The 18,179-nt window shown below is 35.3% G+C and overlaps 1 protein-coding gene across 1 annotated transcript; it reads left to right on the top strand.

Moving 5' to 3' along the window:
* The first annotated feature begins 8,567 nt into the window (after positions 1 to 8,567).
* Positions 8,568 to 9,095, top strand: LOC117025999 (40S ribosomal protein S24-like). Its single transcript, XM_033112384.1, has one exon. It carries the CDS (start codon positions 8,610 to 8,612, stop codon positions 9,000 to 9,002), a length of 393 nt encoding a protein of 130 aa, XP_032968275.1. The 5' UTR covers positions 8,568 to 8,609; the 3' UTR covers positions 9,003 to 9,095.
* Positions 9,096 to 18,179: the final 9,084 nt, after the last annotated feature.

Here is an 18,179-nt window from a genome sequence, read left to right as displayed (position 1 = left end):
GGGAAGTGTGAAGAATCAGAACCGCTAGTGTAATTGATATATCATAATCCATCTTCTGATAATGATTATTCACATTTCTCTCATAGGCTTACTCTTATCTTAGAACCCAAAAGTCACACCACCGGCTCTTATCCCAGGATATCTTGATCCACATAAGATCCAGTCGGTGTGCCTCTTGATTTAGAGAGCTATGAACAAGAAGACATCCTCCCCAACATGTATGCACATACCTACGCAAATATGATCTAAAATAATGGTCAAACAAGAGATAGGATCATTGCGATAATCACTCCCTTTCCCAAAGAGGAAGAATAGGAGGCAGAGGGAAGTTACTCATCATAATTCTGAAATCTTGATGAGCAAATATAGCCAGTCTTCCCATTCTGGGATGTTATTCTCTTGATCAGGACCTAGTTCTGTTCACTGTGAGTGGTTCACAGTTCATTGTTTGTCATGTCTATTGGCTCTACCTTTGGAATATCTCTTTGACCATTACCTTTTGTGACTACTTCTAAGGAGGAAATTGGCAAATATTTTCTTTGAACCACGTTCTGAGCCCACTTCTTGCTAGAAAAATGTTGAGATTCCAGAGACCTTTTTACACCTTGAGTATTTCCAGTCTGTTTTGTATTCCAGGTTTGTGGCACTTTTACTACTAAAACTGTCTCAGAAGCTGTATGTATGTCTTTCTTATGAATTTGAGTCTATTCTATTTTAATGGCTCAGCAAACCACATCAATATTTCTTTTCTGCATAAGCTTTCTCAGTTTATTCACCACTATTTTAAGCATGCCAAGCTTCTATTGGACAATGCCCCTAGGTTCAGAGAAGCCCTTGCTTCCAACTGAGAGAACATCAGGCATCCCTTTACTTGCATCAGTGATCTTAACAAGAGTGTAATAGTCACATCCTTGATTTGCCTGTGCTCCCTGGATGCATCATAAGTTTAGACTTTCTCGACAATGAAGAAACTAGAAATGAGGAAGTTTTATTTCTCATCATAGCAAGTTCTGACCCCTGTATATTTCACCTTATTCTGATTTGCAAAATGTCAGTTATTTTCTGATTTCATTTCTTTCTTCTAGGACTTTATCTCATCCATAGCTAGTAAAAGATAGATGCATTCTCAGCATACTGTTTGGAAATATCCTTGATCAAATCCAAAATATTTATGATCATGTTTTTATCTTCTAACTTGTCATTGGCAAAAATGCTGCCAAATATTTATCCACCACATAGTATGGGTCGCTATTTTTTCTAGCCCCTATGGCAGTTTCCTCATCAGTTTTCAACTGCTATAAGATTTTCCTCACCACCGAGTCCCCAAACTAATGCCACTTAATCTACCTTTCCATTATGACAGCATCTCACTTCTGGTATCAGTATACATATTAGTTATCTATTGTCACAATGGTCCTGCACACCAACAATCCCAAAACTCAGTGCATTAAACATAGGTAGATACATAGATCATACGTCTTCTGCTTTCTTTTAATTCATAAGTCTGAGTGATTGATTGTATGTTTGATGGCTATTTGGTTTTAGTCTTGGCTGGGCTCTCACATTCATCTAAGTTCAGCTGAAGTTCATTTAGGCAGTTCTGCTACTCTTGGCTGTGCTTTCTTACATATTTGGAGGTGAACTGACTGGTGAATGATCAAGGATGGCTTCTGTTAAGATGAATAAGTTGACCTGGCCCTGTTCCATGTGTCTTATCCTCTAGCAGGATAGCTTAGATATGGTCTCATGGTGGAGACAGAGGAACAAGAGTAGAACCCTTGAGTAGAACAAGAGTAGAAGGTGCCAAAAAATGTATTCATATTTTAAGAAAGAAAAAACACTGTATTAAAATTGTAATACAATGAATGGCACTAGCATTCATTTGATTAACGCCGTCTTTTGAGCAAATGTCATACTACACATTGCTACCGTAATTCAGTTCAACTTCAAAAAGTAATACATAGATGACATCTCTTAAAATGTGTACATTTTTTGGGCACCCCCAGTATTTTCAAGCTTCTACCATGTCACAACTGTCAACATCTCCCTGATCGAAGAAAGTAACATGACTGAATTCAGAAACAAGCAGCAGATAAATTATAACCTTTTGATTATCTCTTCTTATACAAATAATAATACATTTATTTCAAAATTACATTACAAAGAAAGTGGATTTGGGAAAGGTAAAAAATTAAGTCATTAATGCATTAATAAACAATACTCTCATTTCTCTTTCGGCTCCTAGAATTAGCTAGTTAACTATACTATTATTTATCACTTAAAGTAAATTCCCCTCACTTTATCTGTTAGGAAAATCAAACTCTAAAATGGATGCATCATCTAGTATTGACGGGAAGTTCAGAGGTAAGATAAGCTTTTAGAATTAATTTTGGTGGTTCATCAATGCTCTCAATGGTCTATTTTGCTCATTTTTCTTTTGTTTATCTATGCTCTGTTATCTTCAGCCTAGAACCAGCTGCCATGTTGGTTATGATATCAATCCACTGACAACTGAAGTGACGGGATTTCCCCATTCACATTGAGTAAGAGAGAGAGTGCTTCTAAACAACATTCAAACCAGGAGAATTATGATTTACGTGAAGTGCTCCGTTTTTGGTCCCAAGTTTGCTCTTAAATATAGCCAGGAACATGTCCCAATTATGTCCTTCTTTGGGAGTTTAGAGTAGAGTCAGCTTCCACAAAGTACATGGGAACAAGGTGAAAAACAAAACTAATTCTGAATTGCACCATGAAAAGAAAGAATAAATGTAAGGTGGCCAACTAACACATGTGCATTGTAGCTTATCCAGCAAGGTTTCAACAAGTGAATTTCCTCATTCCTCCTAGAAAGCAATTCTCAGAAGACGTTCTTTATCACTGTTGGGGTTCTGTTATATGTCAATTTATTTCTCATAGGCTTGACAGTGTGATAGTTTTAAGAAAAATAAAAATCTGGAAATTGTCAGAATCTATATTTGTATAAATACTGAAAAGTCTTAGCCAATCTTAGCCAGAGTGAATTTGTTGACCTGTCTTTGCTTCACTGCATGTTCTGTTAACATGTATGGATATGCATATGACTGAATGCCAGAATAGGAAACATGTGAATCTCCTGGGGATACTTAATTAAAATGCAAATTCCTGAGCTGAATAAGCCCTACTCAGTTGGAAACTCTGATGACAAGGGCCAAGGAATATTTTAGCTAGCATTCCAAGAGACACTTTAGATCCCACTAATTTTGTGACTTAACCAAGAAGAATTTGGACTTACTTGCTCAGAAAATTAGAAGACAGGTCAGAGCTGATTGGGAAGAACTTATTCTCTCCTTACATAGATACTAACACATTTATTTTAGCTTGTTGAATGTTTCTCCATTCCACACTTCTGTATAATATGTTGCCAAGAAAAAAATTGTTTTAAATGTAGCCTTGTTATTTTTTCCTACTGCATAATGCTTTTTATGGCCATGGAAAACAATTATAGCAAACTCCTCCTTCCATTGCAAATCATTAATTAAATCTGTTTAAGTACTGTCATGTGAGGCTTTAAGGATTGCTAAGTCATTCTGTGGTTTCTGAAAAACAGGATAGATTTAACCATATCCGATTGTAAAAGTATTTCAAAGAGCAAACTGCTTTATATATTTTGCAACAGGATATGTTCATGATTTGTAAAACAGTTTAAGAGTTTTGTTATTTTTATAACATCTGCATTTGATTATTATGTCATTCGTTAGGGTTCTGAATAAATATACTCATTATAAGAATGGAAGATACTTTATACTTTCCATATGTCTTGGGACATAATTTTCCTCTGTCAGCATATCAATTATACACACACACATGCACACACTCAGACATGTATACATACTACTTGGAATATTTGCACATGAACACAATTTGAGTAAACTGTGTAGGAGCTCTTAATGTCAAGTAGGACATGCACATTTTCCCTTTTTCTTTGAGTACCAATAACACCTTCACTATAATTTAAAAAGCATTTTCATAAATGTTTCCCTCGTGCTCTTCATTGCAATCCCATAAGTTTTATGAAGTGATCTTTATTTCTTAGGTTAAAAAAACTGAGAAACTGACAAGGTAAGCAACTCCCTTAGGATCACAAAGCCAATAAAACATTTGCATTTTAAAAATAATTGTTCTATTTTAGATTTACAAAAAAATATTGCAAGAATACTACAGAGTTTCTGTATACCTCACACCCAGTTTTCCCTTTGTTAACAGTGCTTTCATTCATTTGTCACAGCCAATTAATTAATAATGACACTTTATTATTAATTAAAGCTCATATCTTTTTGTACTTCCTTAATTTTTACCTCATTTTTTTCTGTTCAAGTATCCAGTCCGTGGGTTCCTAAAATTAGATTCCTTAGGTTCATGTAGACTTGTGTCAGTTTCTCAAATGTTCTCTTATTTTGGTGACTTTCACAGTTTTGAGGAATACTGATCAGATATTTTGCAGAATACCTTTCAATTAGGATTTTTCTGATTTAATCCTCATGATTACTGGGGTTATGGATTATTGGGAAGAAGACCACAGAAGTGCCATTCATCACATCTTATCATGGGGCATACTTGTGCATACATATGTTAAATTAAACATGAGTTCATGATTTCTCCAATTTTCATCTAGTATATGTGGTTCATTCTAGACTTTCCTGCTTTCTTATGACTACCCATTCCAACAGTGGGAAACATAGATCCTGCACCATTCATTTACTTATTTGTTCAGTCCCAGTATACACATACATTGCTTTCAGAATTGTTAACCTGTACCTCCATGGAAATTAACTTTACCAACTGCAGTGCTTATATGTACTCACTCTTGTTATTAATCTCGGAGTCTCTGGTTCTTCAAAGTTACAGTTAACCTCTTTTCCCCTCAACCTTTTTAGTAGGGTATATCACACATTTGTTTAGAGTTAGATTCCATCCTAAGATCCTCTAATGTTCTACTGATAAAAATAAATAAACAAACAAATAAATAAATAAAAAATAAATAATTAAAACATTTACACATTATTGTCCACTCTTTTTTCTATTAGATTCATGTTGTTTTGACACATTCATAGTGTCATGTATCAGCTGCTATAGTATCATAGAAAATCATTTCACAGCCCTAAAAATCCCTCTGTATTTCACCTATTTAACCATTTTCAAACCCCTGGCAGCCTCTGATCTGTTTTTTATCTCTACAGTTTTGACTTTTCTATTATATCATATAATGGATTCATATAGTATATAGCCTTTCCTGCTTGGCCTCTTTCACTTAGCAACATGTGTTTATGATTAATTCATGATGTTGCATGATTCATAGCTCCTGCCTTTTTATTAGGTTGGTGCAAAAGTAATTCTGGTTTTTGCAATTATTTTCAACCTTTAAACCACAATTACTTTTGCACCAAGCTAAGACCTGTGAACAGTATTCTACCATCTGTGGAAATATTCCAGTATGTGTATCCTTTCATCTATTGAAGGACTTCTGGGTTGTCCTCGTTTTTGCTGATTATGAATAAAGCTGGCATAAACATTCATGTGCAGGTTTTTGATGGATGTAAGTTTTTGAATCATTTGGATAAGTATGTCAAGTATGAATACTTTGATAAGGCTGTGTTTAGGTTGGAAAAATATTGTAGTTTTAAAAGTAACTGTACTCTTTTCCATTTCCACCACCATAAATTAGAATTCTTGAGTTTCTGCAGCATTATCAGGTTTTTGTTTTGTTTTGTTTGTTTGTTTGTTTGTTGGCCATCCTTGTGAGTGTGAAGTGATACCTCATTATTAATTTAATTTTCATTTCCCCTGCAACAAATGATGTTAAGCATCTTTTTATATGCTAATTTGCCATTTGTATATTTTTTGGTGAGGTGCCCCTTCAGATGGTTTGCTCACTTTTTTTAATTCGGTTGGGTTGTTTTCTTATAGCTGACTTTATAGAAGGATATGTGTCTATTCTAGATACAAGTCCTCTGTCAGAAAGGCAATGAATAAATATTTCATCCAGTAAATAGTTGTCTTTTATTCTCTGAATAGCATCTTTTCCTGAACCAAAATTTCAATTTTAATAAAGGCCAACTTATTAAGTTTTTCTTTCATAGATTTGCTTTCAGTATTATAACTAAAAGTTTATCAGCAGACATATTTTTTAAATGCACATGCAAAAATCTCCAGATATTAGGCTATAATTCATAACTCAATAAATTTAAAAAGATGGAAATTATATCAAGCGTATTATCTGACCACAAAGGCATTAAACTAGAAATCAACTATAGGAAGAAAACTGAAAAAAAACACAAATTGTGGAGACTAAGCAACATACAAGGTCTGGCAATTAAGTTCTCGAACTCATCCTAGAAAAAGTGCTACATACCTCATTGCTGAATATCACTATGGTCACCTTCGAAGTACTCCCCTTGGGAAGCTATGCACCAACCCCAGTGTCTAGTCCACACTGCAAAGCAATTTTGAACCTTTTTTTCTGGAACGGCCATCAGAGTTGTCATCGTATTACCCTTGATATCCTGGATGTCACCAAAATGTCTTCCTTTCAATATTTCCTTTATCTTGGATAAAGAAAGAAGTCATTGTGGGCCAGATCAGATGAGTAGGAAGGGTGTTCCACTACAGTTATTAATTTACTGGCCAAAAACTCCCTCACAGATAGTGCCATGTGAGCTGGTGCATTGTCATGATGCAACGACAATGAATTGTTGGTGAAAAGTTCAGGTCATTTTCATCTAAATTTTTCACGCAGCCCTTTCAGCACTTCCAAATAGTAAACTTGGTTAACTGTTCATCCAATTATGAACAAATTCATAATGAATAATCCCTCTGATAGCATAAAAAGGTTAGCAACATCATTTTGACTCTTCATTTGGACTGATGGAACTTTTTTGGTCATGGAGTTTTGGCTGACTTCCATTGTGCACTTCAATGCTTTGTTTCAGGGTCATATTGGTATACCCATGTTACATCATCAGTGATAATATGGCCCCAAAATCATCTTGTCTCTCCAAAAGGTCTTTGCAAACTTCGACTCTCCCTTGCTTTTGTTCATCAGTGAGCTCCTTTGAGATCATTTCTGCACACACTTTTCTCATGCCAAGACTTTCAGTTAAGATTTCCCTGTTTCTCTATCGATGTTTTCTTGACCTGTTATGCTTCTCACAGTCAGCCAATGATTTTGACGCACAGTTCAATGAATTTTTAAAATGTTTTCATCAGTTCTGCTTGTTAGTGGCCTACTTGACCTCTCTTCATCAGTGACACATTCTCTCCCTTCAGAAAAACATCTAATTCATTTATACACTGCCATTTTCTTCATGGCATTATCCCCATAAATTTGGACTAACATGCCCATGGTTTCACCTCCACTCTTTCCAAGTTTAACAAGAAATTTAATGTTTATTCATTGCTCTAACTCAAGCTCAGACATTCTTGTAATGGCACACAAAACATGCAACAACAATAATGAACGCCACTCAGCAAGATACCACTACATGTTGACATGAACACAGCTGTGAGACACTGATATACCAAGGTTATGAAACCTTCTGGAGTTGTTCGTATAGTGCTACCAGTGTAAGTGCATGGTGGCAAGCACATGAACGTAATTATCAGACCTCATACTACTACACAAACAATAAATCAAAGAGAAAATAAAACAATAAATAAAAATTATCTTGAAATAAAATGAAAACACAACTTTTCAAAATTTATGGGATGCAGCAAAAGTAGCTTTAAGGGAGAGTTCATAGCTACGTAGGTTTACCTCACAAAACAAACAAACAAACAAAAATCCCAAATATACAATATAACTACACCTAAAAGAACTGGTAAAATGAGAACAAATAAAACCCAAAGTAATCAAAAGGAAAAATGTCCATTTTCACCACTTCTGTTCAATATAATATTGGAAGTCATAGGCATAGCAATTAGACAAGACAAAGAAATAAAAGGCATCCAAATTGGAAAGGATGAACAAAAACTCTCATTATTGCAGACGACATGATCCTATATATAGAAAACCATGAAAACTCCACTAAAAAAAATGTTAGAACTAATAAATGACTTCAGTAAAGTTGCAGAATACAGAATCAATATAAAGAAATCTATTGCACTTCTATATAGTAATAACAAATGATTCGAAGAAGAAATTAAGAAAACAATCCCATTTATAATTACATCAAAAAGTATAAAATGCCCAGGAATGAATTTAACCAGAGGGGAAATACCTGTACTCTGAAAACTATAAGACATTGAAGAAAGAATTGATCAAAATACAAATAAATTGGAGGGTATAACTTGGTCACAGATTGGAAGGATTAATATTTTAAAATGTCCTTACTACCTGAAATAATATACAGATTCAATACAATCCCTATCAAAATACTAATGGCATTCTTCTCAGAATTAGAACAACTACTTTTATAATCTATATGGAACTGCAAAAGACTTTGAATAGCCAGAGAAATGTTGAGAAACAATGAAGCAAGAGCTCTCTTGCTCCCTGATACAAACTATACTACAAAACTACAATAATCATAGTGGCTCTCTTTTCCCCCCTGGCTGCTTGAAGGCCCGCTGCCATCATGAACGACACAGTAACTATTCGGACCAGGAAGTTCATGACCAATAGACTACTTCAACGGAAACAGATGGTCATCGACGTCCTTCACCCTGGGAAGGCAACAGTACCTAAGACAGAAATTCGGGAAAAACTAGCCAAAATGTACAAGACCACACCAGATGTCATCTTTGTATTTGGATTCAGAACCCATTTCGGTGGTGGCAAGACAACTGGCTTTGGCATGATTTATGATTCCTTGGATTACGCAAAGAAAAATGAACCCAAACATAGACTTGCAAGACATGGCCTGTATGAGAAGAAAAAGACCTCAAGAAAACAGCGAAAGGAACGCAATAACAGAATGAAGAAAGTTAGGGGGACTGCAAAGGCCAATGTTGGTGCTGGCAAAAAGTGAGGTGGAGATTGGATGACAGAAGGAGTAAAGATTCTTCAGTAACTGTGGTGATTGAGCAGATTTTTCATGAGAGGACTAATAAACTAAGAACTTAAAAAAAAAAAAATACAATAATCAAAATAGTAAGGTACCAGTATAAAAACAGATATGTAGATGAATGGAATAGAATAAAGAGCCCAGAAATAAACTGTCACTCATATGGTCAATTAACTTATGACAAAGGAGGCAAGGATATACAATGAAGTAAAGAAACTCTCTTCAACAAGTGGTGTTGGCAAACCTGGACAAATACATGTTAAAAAAATGAAATTAGACCATTTTTTAATACTGTCTACAAATATAAATTCAAAATGGATGAAAAACTTAAATGTAAGACCAAAAACCATAAAACTCCTAGAGGAAAAGAAAGGCAGTAAGCTTTTTGACATTGATCTTACCAATACTTCTTAGGAGTATGCCTCCCCAGGCCATGGAAACAAACAAACTATATATATATATATATATATATATATATATATATATATATATATGAACAAATGTGACTACATCAAACTAAAACCTTTTTGCACAGCAAAGGAAACAATCAACAAAACAAAAAGGTAACCAACTGAATGGGAGAATATATTCATTAATGACACATTCAATAAGGGGTTAATAACTAAAATACATAGGGAAGACATAAAATTTAACACCAAAAAAACAAACATTCTGATTAAAAAATTATCAGAGGACATGAAGGGCATTTCTCCAAAGATGACATACAAGTAGTCAATAGACATATGGAAAGATGCTCAACACCACTAATCATCAGGGAAATTAAATTTAAAACCACAATGAAGTGTTCTGGTCAAGATGGTGGAGTAGGTAAATGCTGTACTTGCCTCCTCCTATAACCACTAAAATTAAAACTAAATTATAGAACAATCAAACTAGAAAGCCATCTGAAGACTAGCTAAACTGTAGTCCTATAACTAAGGGTATAAAGAAGAATGTGCCTTGAGGAGGGCCAAAGACACAAAACAGGCTGGCCCCATAGCTACATGTGGCAGTCGAGAATCAGGAGGGCTATCTCAGCTGCAGAGGTCCCCCCTGCAGAATGAGGTGTCCCAGCCTCACCCTGGGCTCCCTAGCCCAGAGCACCATTGCCAGGAAGAAGAGCTCCTCGGAATTCGGCTGTAAAAATGAGCAGGAATTCCACCCATCTGAGTAGGATGGGAGGCAGCTAGAAACCCAAGCATCTTCTTAAAGGGCCTGCACACAGACTCTCTCACTCCCAGGCACTCATCCTGGGCTTTGGTGCAGGGACTGCAGCTCAGGGAGTGGCAGAGATATACAGGGAGAGACTGAGTTGTGTGGCTTCATGATGAGAGCTGCCGGGAAGGCCACCATTGTCCCTGTGTTGAGTCTTCCTCCTGTATATCCAGATGGCAGGCCTCATTTTTACTCTATTGAGCCTCCTCCCCACATAGCCAAATCTGAATTTTCATTGGCCTGGTGAATTCCACTTACTACATCTTGCTGACTCCCTGGGATGCCACCTCACCCAATTTGCACAATGCTAGAAGATAATTCATGTCTGGAAGTCAGCTGTTATTGGCTGAAGCAGCAGTCTTTCTTGGACAATTTTTGGGGGTCCTCAGGCCCCAGGCAGCTGGCAGCTGGCTTCGGTGTGCTCTGAACCTTTTGCAGAGTGGCACCAGGCTCAAAACTGGTGTCAGATCTAAGTCTGAATTAACTCTTTAAACACCACTTATGCCATGCTGGTGGTTCCCTGAGAGCCTGCCCCACCCAAATCTCATAACAATGAAGGCTCTTTCAGTGACTGAGACTTATAAACAGCCAGCAAGTGGCAGCAGAACAAGGGGTGCCCTGCACCTTATACTGAGCTTCCTCAGGCCTGGTACTGGTAACAACCAGCCTCAGTTCACAGAGTAGCCTCTCCCATTCACCTTGCTGTCCACTACAGGGAACAACCAACTATATATTGCTTTGTAGCTCCTACCAGGGAGCCTCAGACAAGTCACAGGCATCAGCTGACCTTAGCCTGTGCAAGAGCCACTCCCAAGAGGGCCCAGAACAAGCACACCCTTTGTAGCCAGCTTCACCCAAAACAGAACACCACCTAAGTAGCCCTATAAGCAACACAGCCAAGTAGTGGTAACATCAGGCACCAAAGCGCACTAGGCCAAACCCTGCTCCCTTGGGCCCAGTCCCACATGACAGCTTGTACACTATGGTCATGACCTGTCCTCACAGCTGTTAAGTCTAGTGGTCAATCCTACCCACTGATGTTCCAAAAACAATCAAGGCTCAGTACAATAGGAAGGTACACACAACCCACACAACAGATATTCCTGGAGCATCTGGTTTATGTGACAAGGAAGACTGCACCAGTGGGCCTCACAGGACACCTTCTACATGAGACAAACCTGCCAAGATTGGGAGACATGGCAGATCTATCTAATACATAAAAACAAACACAGAGAGGCTGCCAAAATGAGGAGACAAAGAAAGATGTCTCAAATGAAAAAAACAGAAAAAGCTTCAGAAAAATAACTAAATGAAATGTAGGTAAGCTATCTACCAGATACAGAGTTCATAACACTGGGTATAAGGATGCTAAAAGAATTTAGTAAGAACTTCCAAAAAGAGATAGTAGGCATAAAAAAATGACATAGAAACCATAAAAAAGAAACAGTCTGAAATGAAGAATACAGTAAATGAAATGAAGTACACACTAGAAGGAATGAAGAGCAAATTAAAGGAAACATATGGTTGAATCAGTGATTTAAAAGACAAGGTAACAGAAAACACCTAATCGTAACAGAAAAAAGAAACAAGGATTAAACATGAGCAGTTTAAGCGCCCTCTGGGACAACATCAAGTGTATTAACATTCATATCATAAGGGTACCTGTAGGAGAAGAGAGAGAACAAGGAAATGAAAACCTATTTGAGGAAATAATGACTGAAAACTTCCTTAACCTGATGAAGAAAATAGACATATGTGTCTATGTCATATGCATCCAGCACAACACAGGCAGTGAGAGAATGAGAAGGGGTGGAGAAGAGTTATGAAAGAAACAGAAATCAAGAAAGTTATGAAACAGGGGGTCAAAGGACTGAGAGCCCCGAATCGGGCTGCCTTCTGGCTTTTATTGATGTACACACAAGGAAGTAGTATTGTTTTCTCCACAGTCTGTGAGTCTCATACATCATACCAGAAAACTGATTCAAATCAGTCACCCTTGCCTGCAAACTGCCGGAATAGAAAGTCCCATGATGTCTTAACAATTATGGTATGTGCCTCCCCAGGGACAAATCCTTTATGCTGAAACTTATTGATAAGAATGAAGGAGAACTGATTCTATCACATCATTGACTCACTTCCCAAGCAGGTTGTGGGAAGGAATATAGCCACATAGGCAGGAGCTCCCCTTAGTCGGGGAAAGTAGGAGGCTGTGCCCACCTCTATCGACCCCGTGAGTTCTCCTGGTGGTTCCCACGCAGTTCCGCCTGGTTTGGGTTGTTCCTCCCATGAGGAATCTCACCCGTCATTGGCTGACCAACCATGTTTTGGGAGCCAAACAGAGAGACATGAAGTGTAAGCACAAAGGTGAAGCAAAGTTCCTGAAAGGAACAGTCTCACAGACTCTTCTTTCTTTAGGGATAGGATGAACGGACAGATGGTTAGGCTGCTGCGTGACAACAGACATACAAGTACAGGAATTGCAGAGAGTCACAAACAAGATGAATCCAAAGAAGTCCACACCAAGACATCATAATTAAAACGTCAGAGGGTAATCACAAAGAGAGAATCTTAAAAGCAGGAAGAGAAAGTCAGTTAGTTATCTGCAAGCAAGCTCCCATGAGACTGTCAGATGATATCTCAACAAAACTTTGCAGTCCACAAAAGATTTGCAAGAAATATTCAAAATGATGAAAAAAGGGAACTATAACCAAGACTGCTCCAACCAGTAAGGCTATTATTTAAAATTGAATAAGAGATAAAAACTTTCCCAGACAAGAAAAAGCTAAAGGAATTTATTACCACCAAACTAGTATTACAAGAAATACTAAAGGAACTTTTCAAAGAAAAGAGCATAACTATGAATAATAAAATGGCAACAACTATACACCTATCAACAATCACTTTAAATGTAAATGGATTAAATGCTTCAATCAAAAGACATAGGGTAGCTGAATAGATAAGGTAACAAGATCCATTCATATGCTCTCTACAAGATACCCACTTCAGATTGAAAGACACACACAGACTGCAGGTAGCATGATGAAAAAAGATATTTCATATAAATGGAACAACAACAACCAAAAGGCTGGTGTAATAAAATGTATATAAAAGATAGACTTTAAAACAAAGGCTATAATATAATACAAAAAAGTGACATTACATAATGATGAAAGGATCAATCCAAAAAGAGGATATAACACTTGTAGACATTTATAAACCCAACATAAGAGAACCTAAACACATAAAGCAAATATTAATTGACAAAGAGAGAAATTGACAGTAATATAGTAGCAGTGGGGTAGGTTAACACCTTTTTGACATCAGTGAAGAGATTTTCCAGACAGAAAATCAATAAGGAAACAGTGACCTTAAATGACATACTAGGCCAGAGAGATTCAACTGATATTTTAGAGAATTTCACCCCAAAGCAGCAGAATATACATTTTTTTCAAGTGCACATAGAACATTTTCTGAGCTATACAAATTGTTAGGCAACAAAACAACTCTCAATAAATTTAAGAAGTTTGAAATCATGTTTTCCAACCATAATGGTATAAAACTAGAAATCAATTACAAGAAAAAAACTGAAAGCCATACAAATACATGGAGGGTAAATAACATGCTAGTAAACAATGAATGGGTTAACAATGAGATTAAGGAAGAAATCAGAAGATACCTTGAGATAAATGAAAACGAAAACGAAACAACCTAAAATTTATGATACACAGTGAAAGCAGTCCTAAGAGGGAAATTCATAGCAATATAAGCCTAACTCAAGAAACGGGAGAATGTCAAATAAACAATCTAACCCTACACCTAAAGGAATTTAGTTCTTTCTAAAAAAATAAGAGCAAGCAAAGCCCAAAGATAGTAGAAGGAAGAAAATAATAAAATTCAAAATGGAAATAAATAAAATAGAGTCTAGAAAACAACACTAAAGATCAATGAAACCCAAAGGTGTTTCTTTGAATAGATAAGAAAGTTGATAGACTCACCAAAGGGGGGAAAAAAAGAGGACTGAAATAAATAAAATCGGAAATGAAAAGAGAAGGGACAACTGACACAACAGAAATACAAAGGTGTACAAGATATTACAAATAATTATATGCCAACAAATTCAACAACCTGGAAGAAATAGAAAAATTCCTAGAAATATACATTCTTCCTAGACTGAAACAGAAAACCTGAACAGACAAATTAGTACTAATAAAATTGAATCATTAATCTAAAAACTCTCAACAAATCAAAGTACTGGATTAGATGGCTCTACAGGTGAATTTTACTAAACATTCAAAGAAGTAACACCTATCCTTTTTCAAGCTATTCCAAAATATTTAAGAGGAAGGAAGTCTCCCAAACTCATTTTTAGAGGTCACCATTTCCCTGATTCTAAAGCCAAAGACATTACAAAAAAAGCAAATTATAGGTTCATATCCTGTATGAATATAGATGTAGAAATCCTCAACAAAATATTAGCAAGCCAAATTCAGCAATATATTAAAAAGATATGCACCATGATCAAGTTGAATTTATTCCTTGGATGCAAGATTGGTTCATTATCCCCAAATCCATTAATATGATACACTCCATAAACAAAATGAAAGATAAAAATCATATGATCATTTCAACAAAAGCAGAAAGAGCATTTGGTAAAATCTAGTATCCATTTATGATAAAAACTCTGAGCAAAGTGTAAATAGAGGGAACATAACTCTACATAATAAAGTCCATATGTGACAGACTCACAGATAACATCATAATCAATGATGAAAGCATTTTATTTAAGATCAGGAAGAAGACAAGATGTCCGCTTTCCCCACTTTTACTCAACATTGTATTGGAAATTCTAGACACAACAATCAAAAAAGAGAAAGAAATAAAGGGCATCCAAATTGGAAAGAGAGAAAAAAACTGCCATTATCTGCAGATGAACTGATGAAACACCATTTCCCCGAAAATAAGACCTAGCCAGACAATCAGCTCTAATGCGTATTTTGGGGTAAAAATTATATTATATTTTTTATTATATTACATTATAATTATATTATATCATATAAGACCGGGTCTTATATTATAGTAATATAAAACTTATACTTATTAAGTATAAGTTATATTAATTTTTTTAATTTTTTATATTATACGTTAATATTAATTTTTGCTCCAAAAGAAGCATTAGAGCTGATTGTCTGGCTGGGTGTTATTTTCGGGGGAAACACAGTATATAGAGAGAACCCCAAAGATTCCAACAAAAAACTATTGGAACTGGTAAATAAATTCAGTAAAGTAGCAGGATACAAAATTGATATTCAGAAATTTGTTGCATTTCTATATACCAATACTAAATTAAAAGATAGAAAAATTAAGAAAAATAAATAACTAATTGTATAATATAAAATATAAAAGAATTGGTTATTTAAGTAAAGACAAAAAGGTAATAAAATGAATATAATTTAACAAGAACAAAGTATTAGGCACAAATATTCAAAGTTGTAAATAAAAAATGAAAATAAGTGCAGACAATAGCTATCAAAAAGATAAAAGGATATTATGAAGATTATCATGGCAATGCATATTTAAATAAATGATGAATCTGTACAAAAACAAAATATTTTTTATCTCCTTGTGTCATTATTAGTAAATTTTATACAATAAGCTTTAAAAAAAAGTAATTCTAGGCCCAGTTGGCGTCATTGATAAATTGACACAAAATTTTAGGTAGGAAATAAAGTTAATATGACAAAATAGCTTCCAGAGAATAGTGAAACATTAACATTTACTTCTAAACATTTTTTTTCTCTGTACTTTCAAAAAGCTATACAAAGATGGGCACTTAGGCTGCTTCCCTACATTAGCTATTGTAAATAGAGCTGCAGTGACATAGAAGTGCATATATCTTTTTGAATTCATGGTTCGGCTTTTTCTCTTTTTCCCCAGAAAAAAAACCCAGAATGGAATTACTGGATCATAATGTAGCTCTATTTTTAATTTTTTGAGGAACCTCTCAACTGTTTTCCATAGTGTCTGCAGCAGTCTGCAATCACACCAAACATTGCACAAGTGTTTTCTATTCTTCACATCCTCGCCAGCATCCGTTGTTGGTTGATTTATTGATGATGGCCATTTTGAGAGGTGTCAGATTTAATTGTTCCTAGATGAGTGACGTTGAGCATTTTTTCATATGTCTATTGTTCAACTGTATGTCATCTTTGGAGAAATGTCTATTTTAGTTCTTCTGTCCATATTTTAATTGGATTGTTAGTGGTTTTGGTGTTAAGTTGCATGAGTTCATTATCAATTTTGGATATTAACCCATTATCAAATGTGTCATTGATGAATATCTTCTCAGTAGGCTGTCTTTCCATTTTGTTGATGATTTTCTTTGCTGTGTGAAAACTGTTTAGTTTGTTGTAGTCCCATTTGTTTATATTTTCTTTTGTTTCCCTTGCCTGAGGCGATGTATCAGAAAAAAAAATATTACTAAAAGCAATATCAATGCATTTACTGCCAATGTTTTCTTCTAGTTATATGGTTCTGCATTTTACACTTAAATCTTTAATCCATTTTGAGTTTATTCTTGGATAAACTCAAAATGTTTATTCTACATTTTTTTGCCTGTATCTATCCAGTTTTCCCAATACCATTTATTGAATAGATTGTCTTTACCCATTGTATACTGGTGCCTCCTTTGTTTTAGATTAATTGACCATATAGGCATGATTTATTTCCAGGGTCTATATTCTGTTCCATCGATTTATGTGTCTGTTTTTATGCCAGTACCATGCTGTTTTGATTACTATAGACTTGTAGTATGGCTTGATATCAGGTAGCATGATACCTCCAACTGTGTTCTTCTTTCTCAAGATTGCTGTGGCTATTCATGGTCTTTTGTGGTTTCACATAAATTTTAGGATTATTTAATCTAATTCTGTAAAAAGTTCCATAGGTATTTTGATAGGGATTGCATTAAATCTACAGATTGCTTTGGGTAGTATGGACATTTTAACAATGTAAATTCTTTCTATCCATGAACATTGTATATACTTTCATTTATTTGTGTCTTCTTCAATTGCTTTCTTCAATGTCTTATAATTTTCTGAGTGCAGCCTTTTACCTCTTTGGTTAAATTTATTCTTAGGTATATTTTTAATGTAATTTTAAATGGGATTGTTTTCTTAATCTTTCTGATAATTCAATATTGATGTATAGATATGCAATGGATTTCTCAATATTAATTTAGTATCCTGCTATTTTACTACATTTAGTTGTCAGTTCCAATACTTTTCTGGTGAATTTTTGGGGTTCTCTACATATGAGGTCTGATCAAATGATACTTTGAATGTTTAAATTAAAAAATGTATTACAGTAAAAGACACATTGCTATTAATTTCCCTCAGTTCAAACATACTTATCCCATTGTTCTTGCTACTTTCTGAAGAAGTTCTGGAGTTCTCTTTTGTGAGTGTCTGTAGTTACACTATTGTGGCTCCCTCAACGTCCTGAATCAATTCAAAACATTTTCCTTTCATGGTCATTTTGACTTTGGGGAAAAATCAAAAGTCACACAGTGCCAGATCCGGTGAATAAGGTGGTTGAGGACACACCATAATGTTTTTATTTGACAGAAATTGCTGTACCAGAAACATTTTGTGACACAGAACATTATCATGATGGAGGATAAAGGAAAGATACTCATGAAAGAGGATTTCCGGAACTGCTTCAGAAAGTGGCAAGAATGATGGGAACAGTATGTTCAAAGGTAGGGGGAGTATTTTGAGGGGAATTAATGGCAATGTGTCTTTTACTATCGCACTTCATATATAGTATCAGTTCACCTGCAGATAATGACATTTTTACTTTTTTCTTTCCAAATTTGGGTGTCCTTTATTTCTTTCTCTTGACTGATTGCTGTAGCGAGAACTTCCAACA

This window comes from Rhinolophus ferrumequinum, chromosome 8 (genome assembly GCF_004115265.2).
Source record: "Rhinolophus ferrumequinum isolate MPI-CBG mRhiFer1 chromosome 8, mRhiFer1_v1.p, whole genome shotgun sequence".
NCBI classification, from domain to species: Eukaryota; Metazoa; Chordata; class Mammalia; order Chiroptera; family Rhinolophidae; genus Rhinolophus; species Rhinolophus ferrumequinum.
This window is presented reverse-complemented; position numbering and strand designations above follow the sequence as displayed.

Bases quoted from the DNA above. Each gene is read 5' to 3' on its own strand.
- LOC117025999 (XM_033112384.1), top strand. From the start codon at position 8,610: ATGAACGACACAGTAACTATTCGGACCAGGAAGTTCATGACCAATAGA.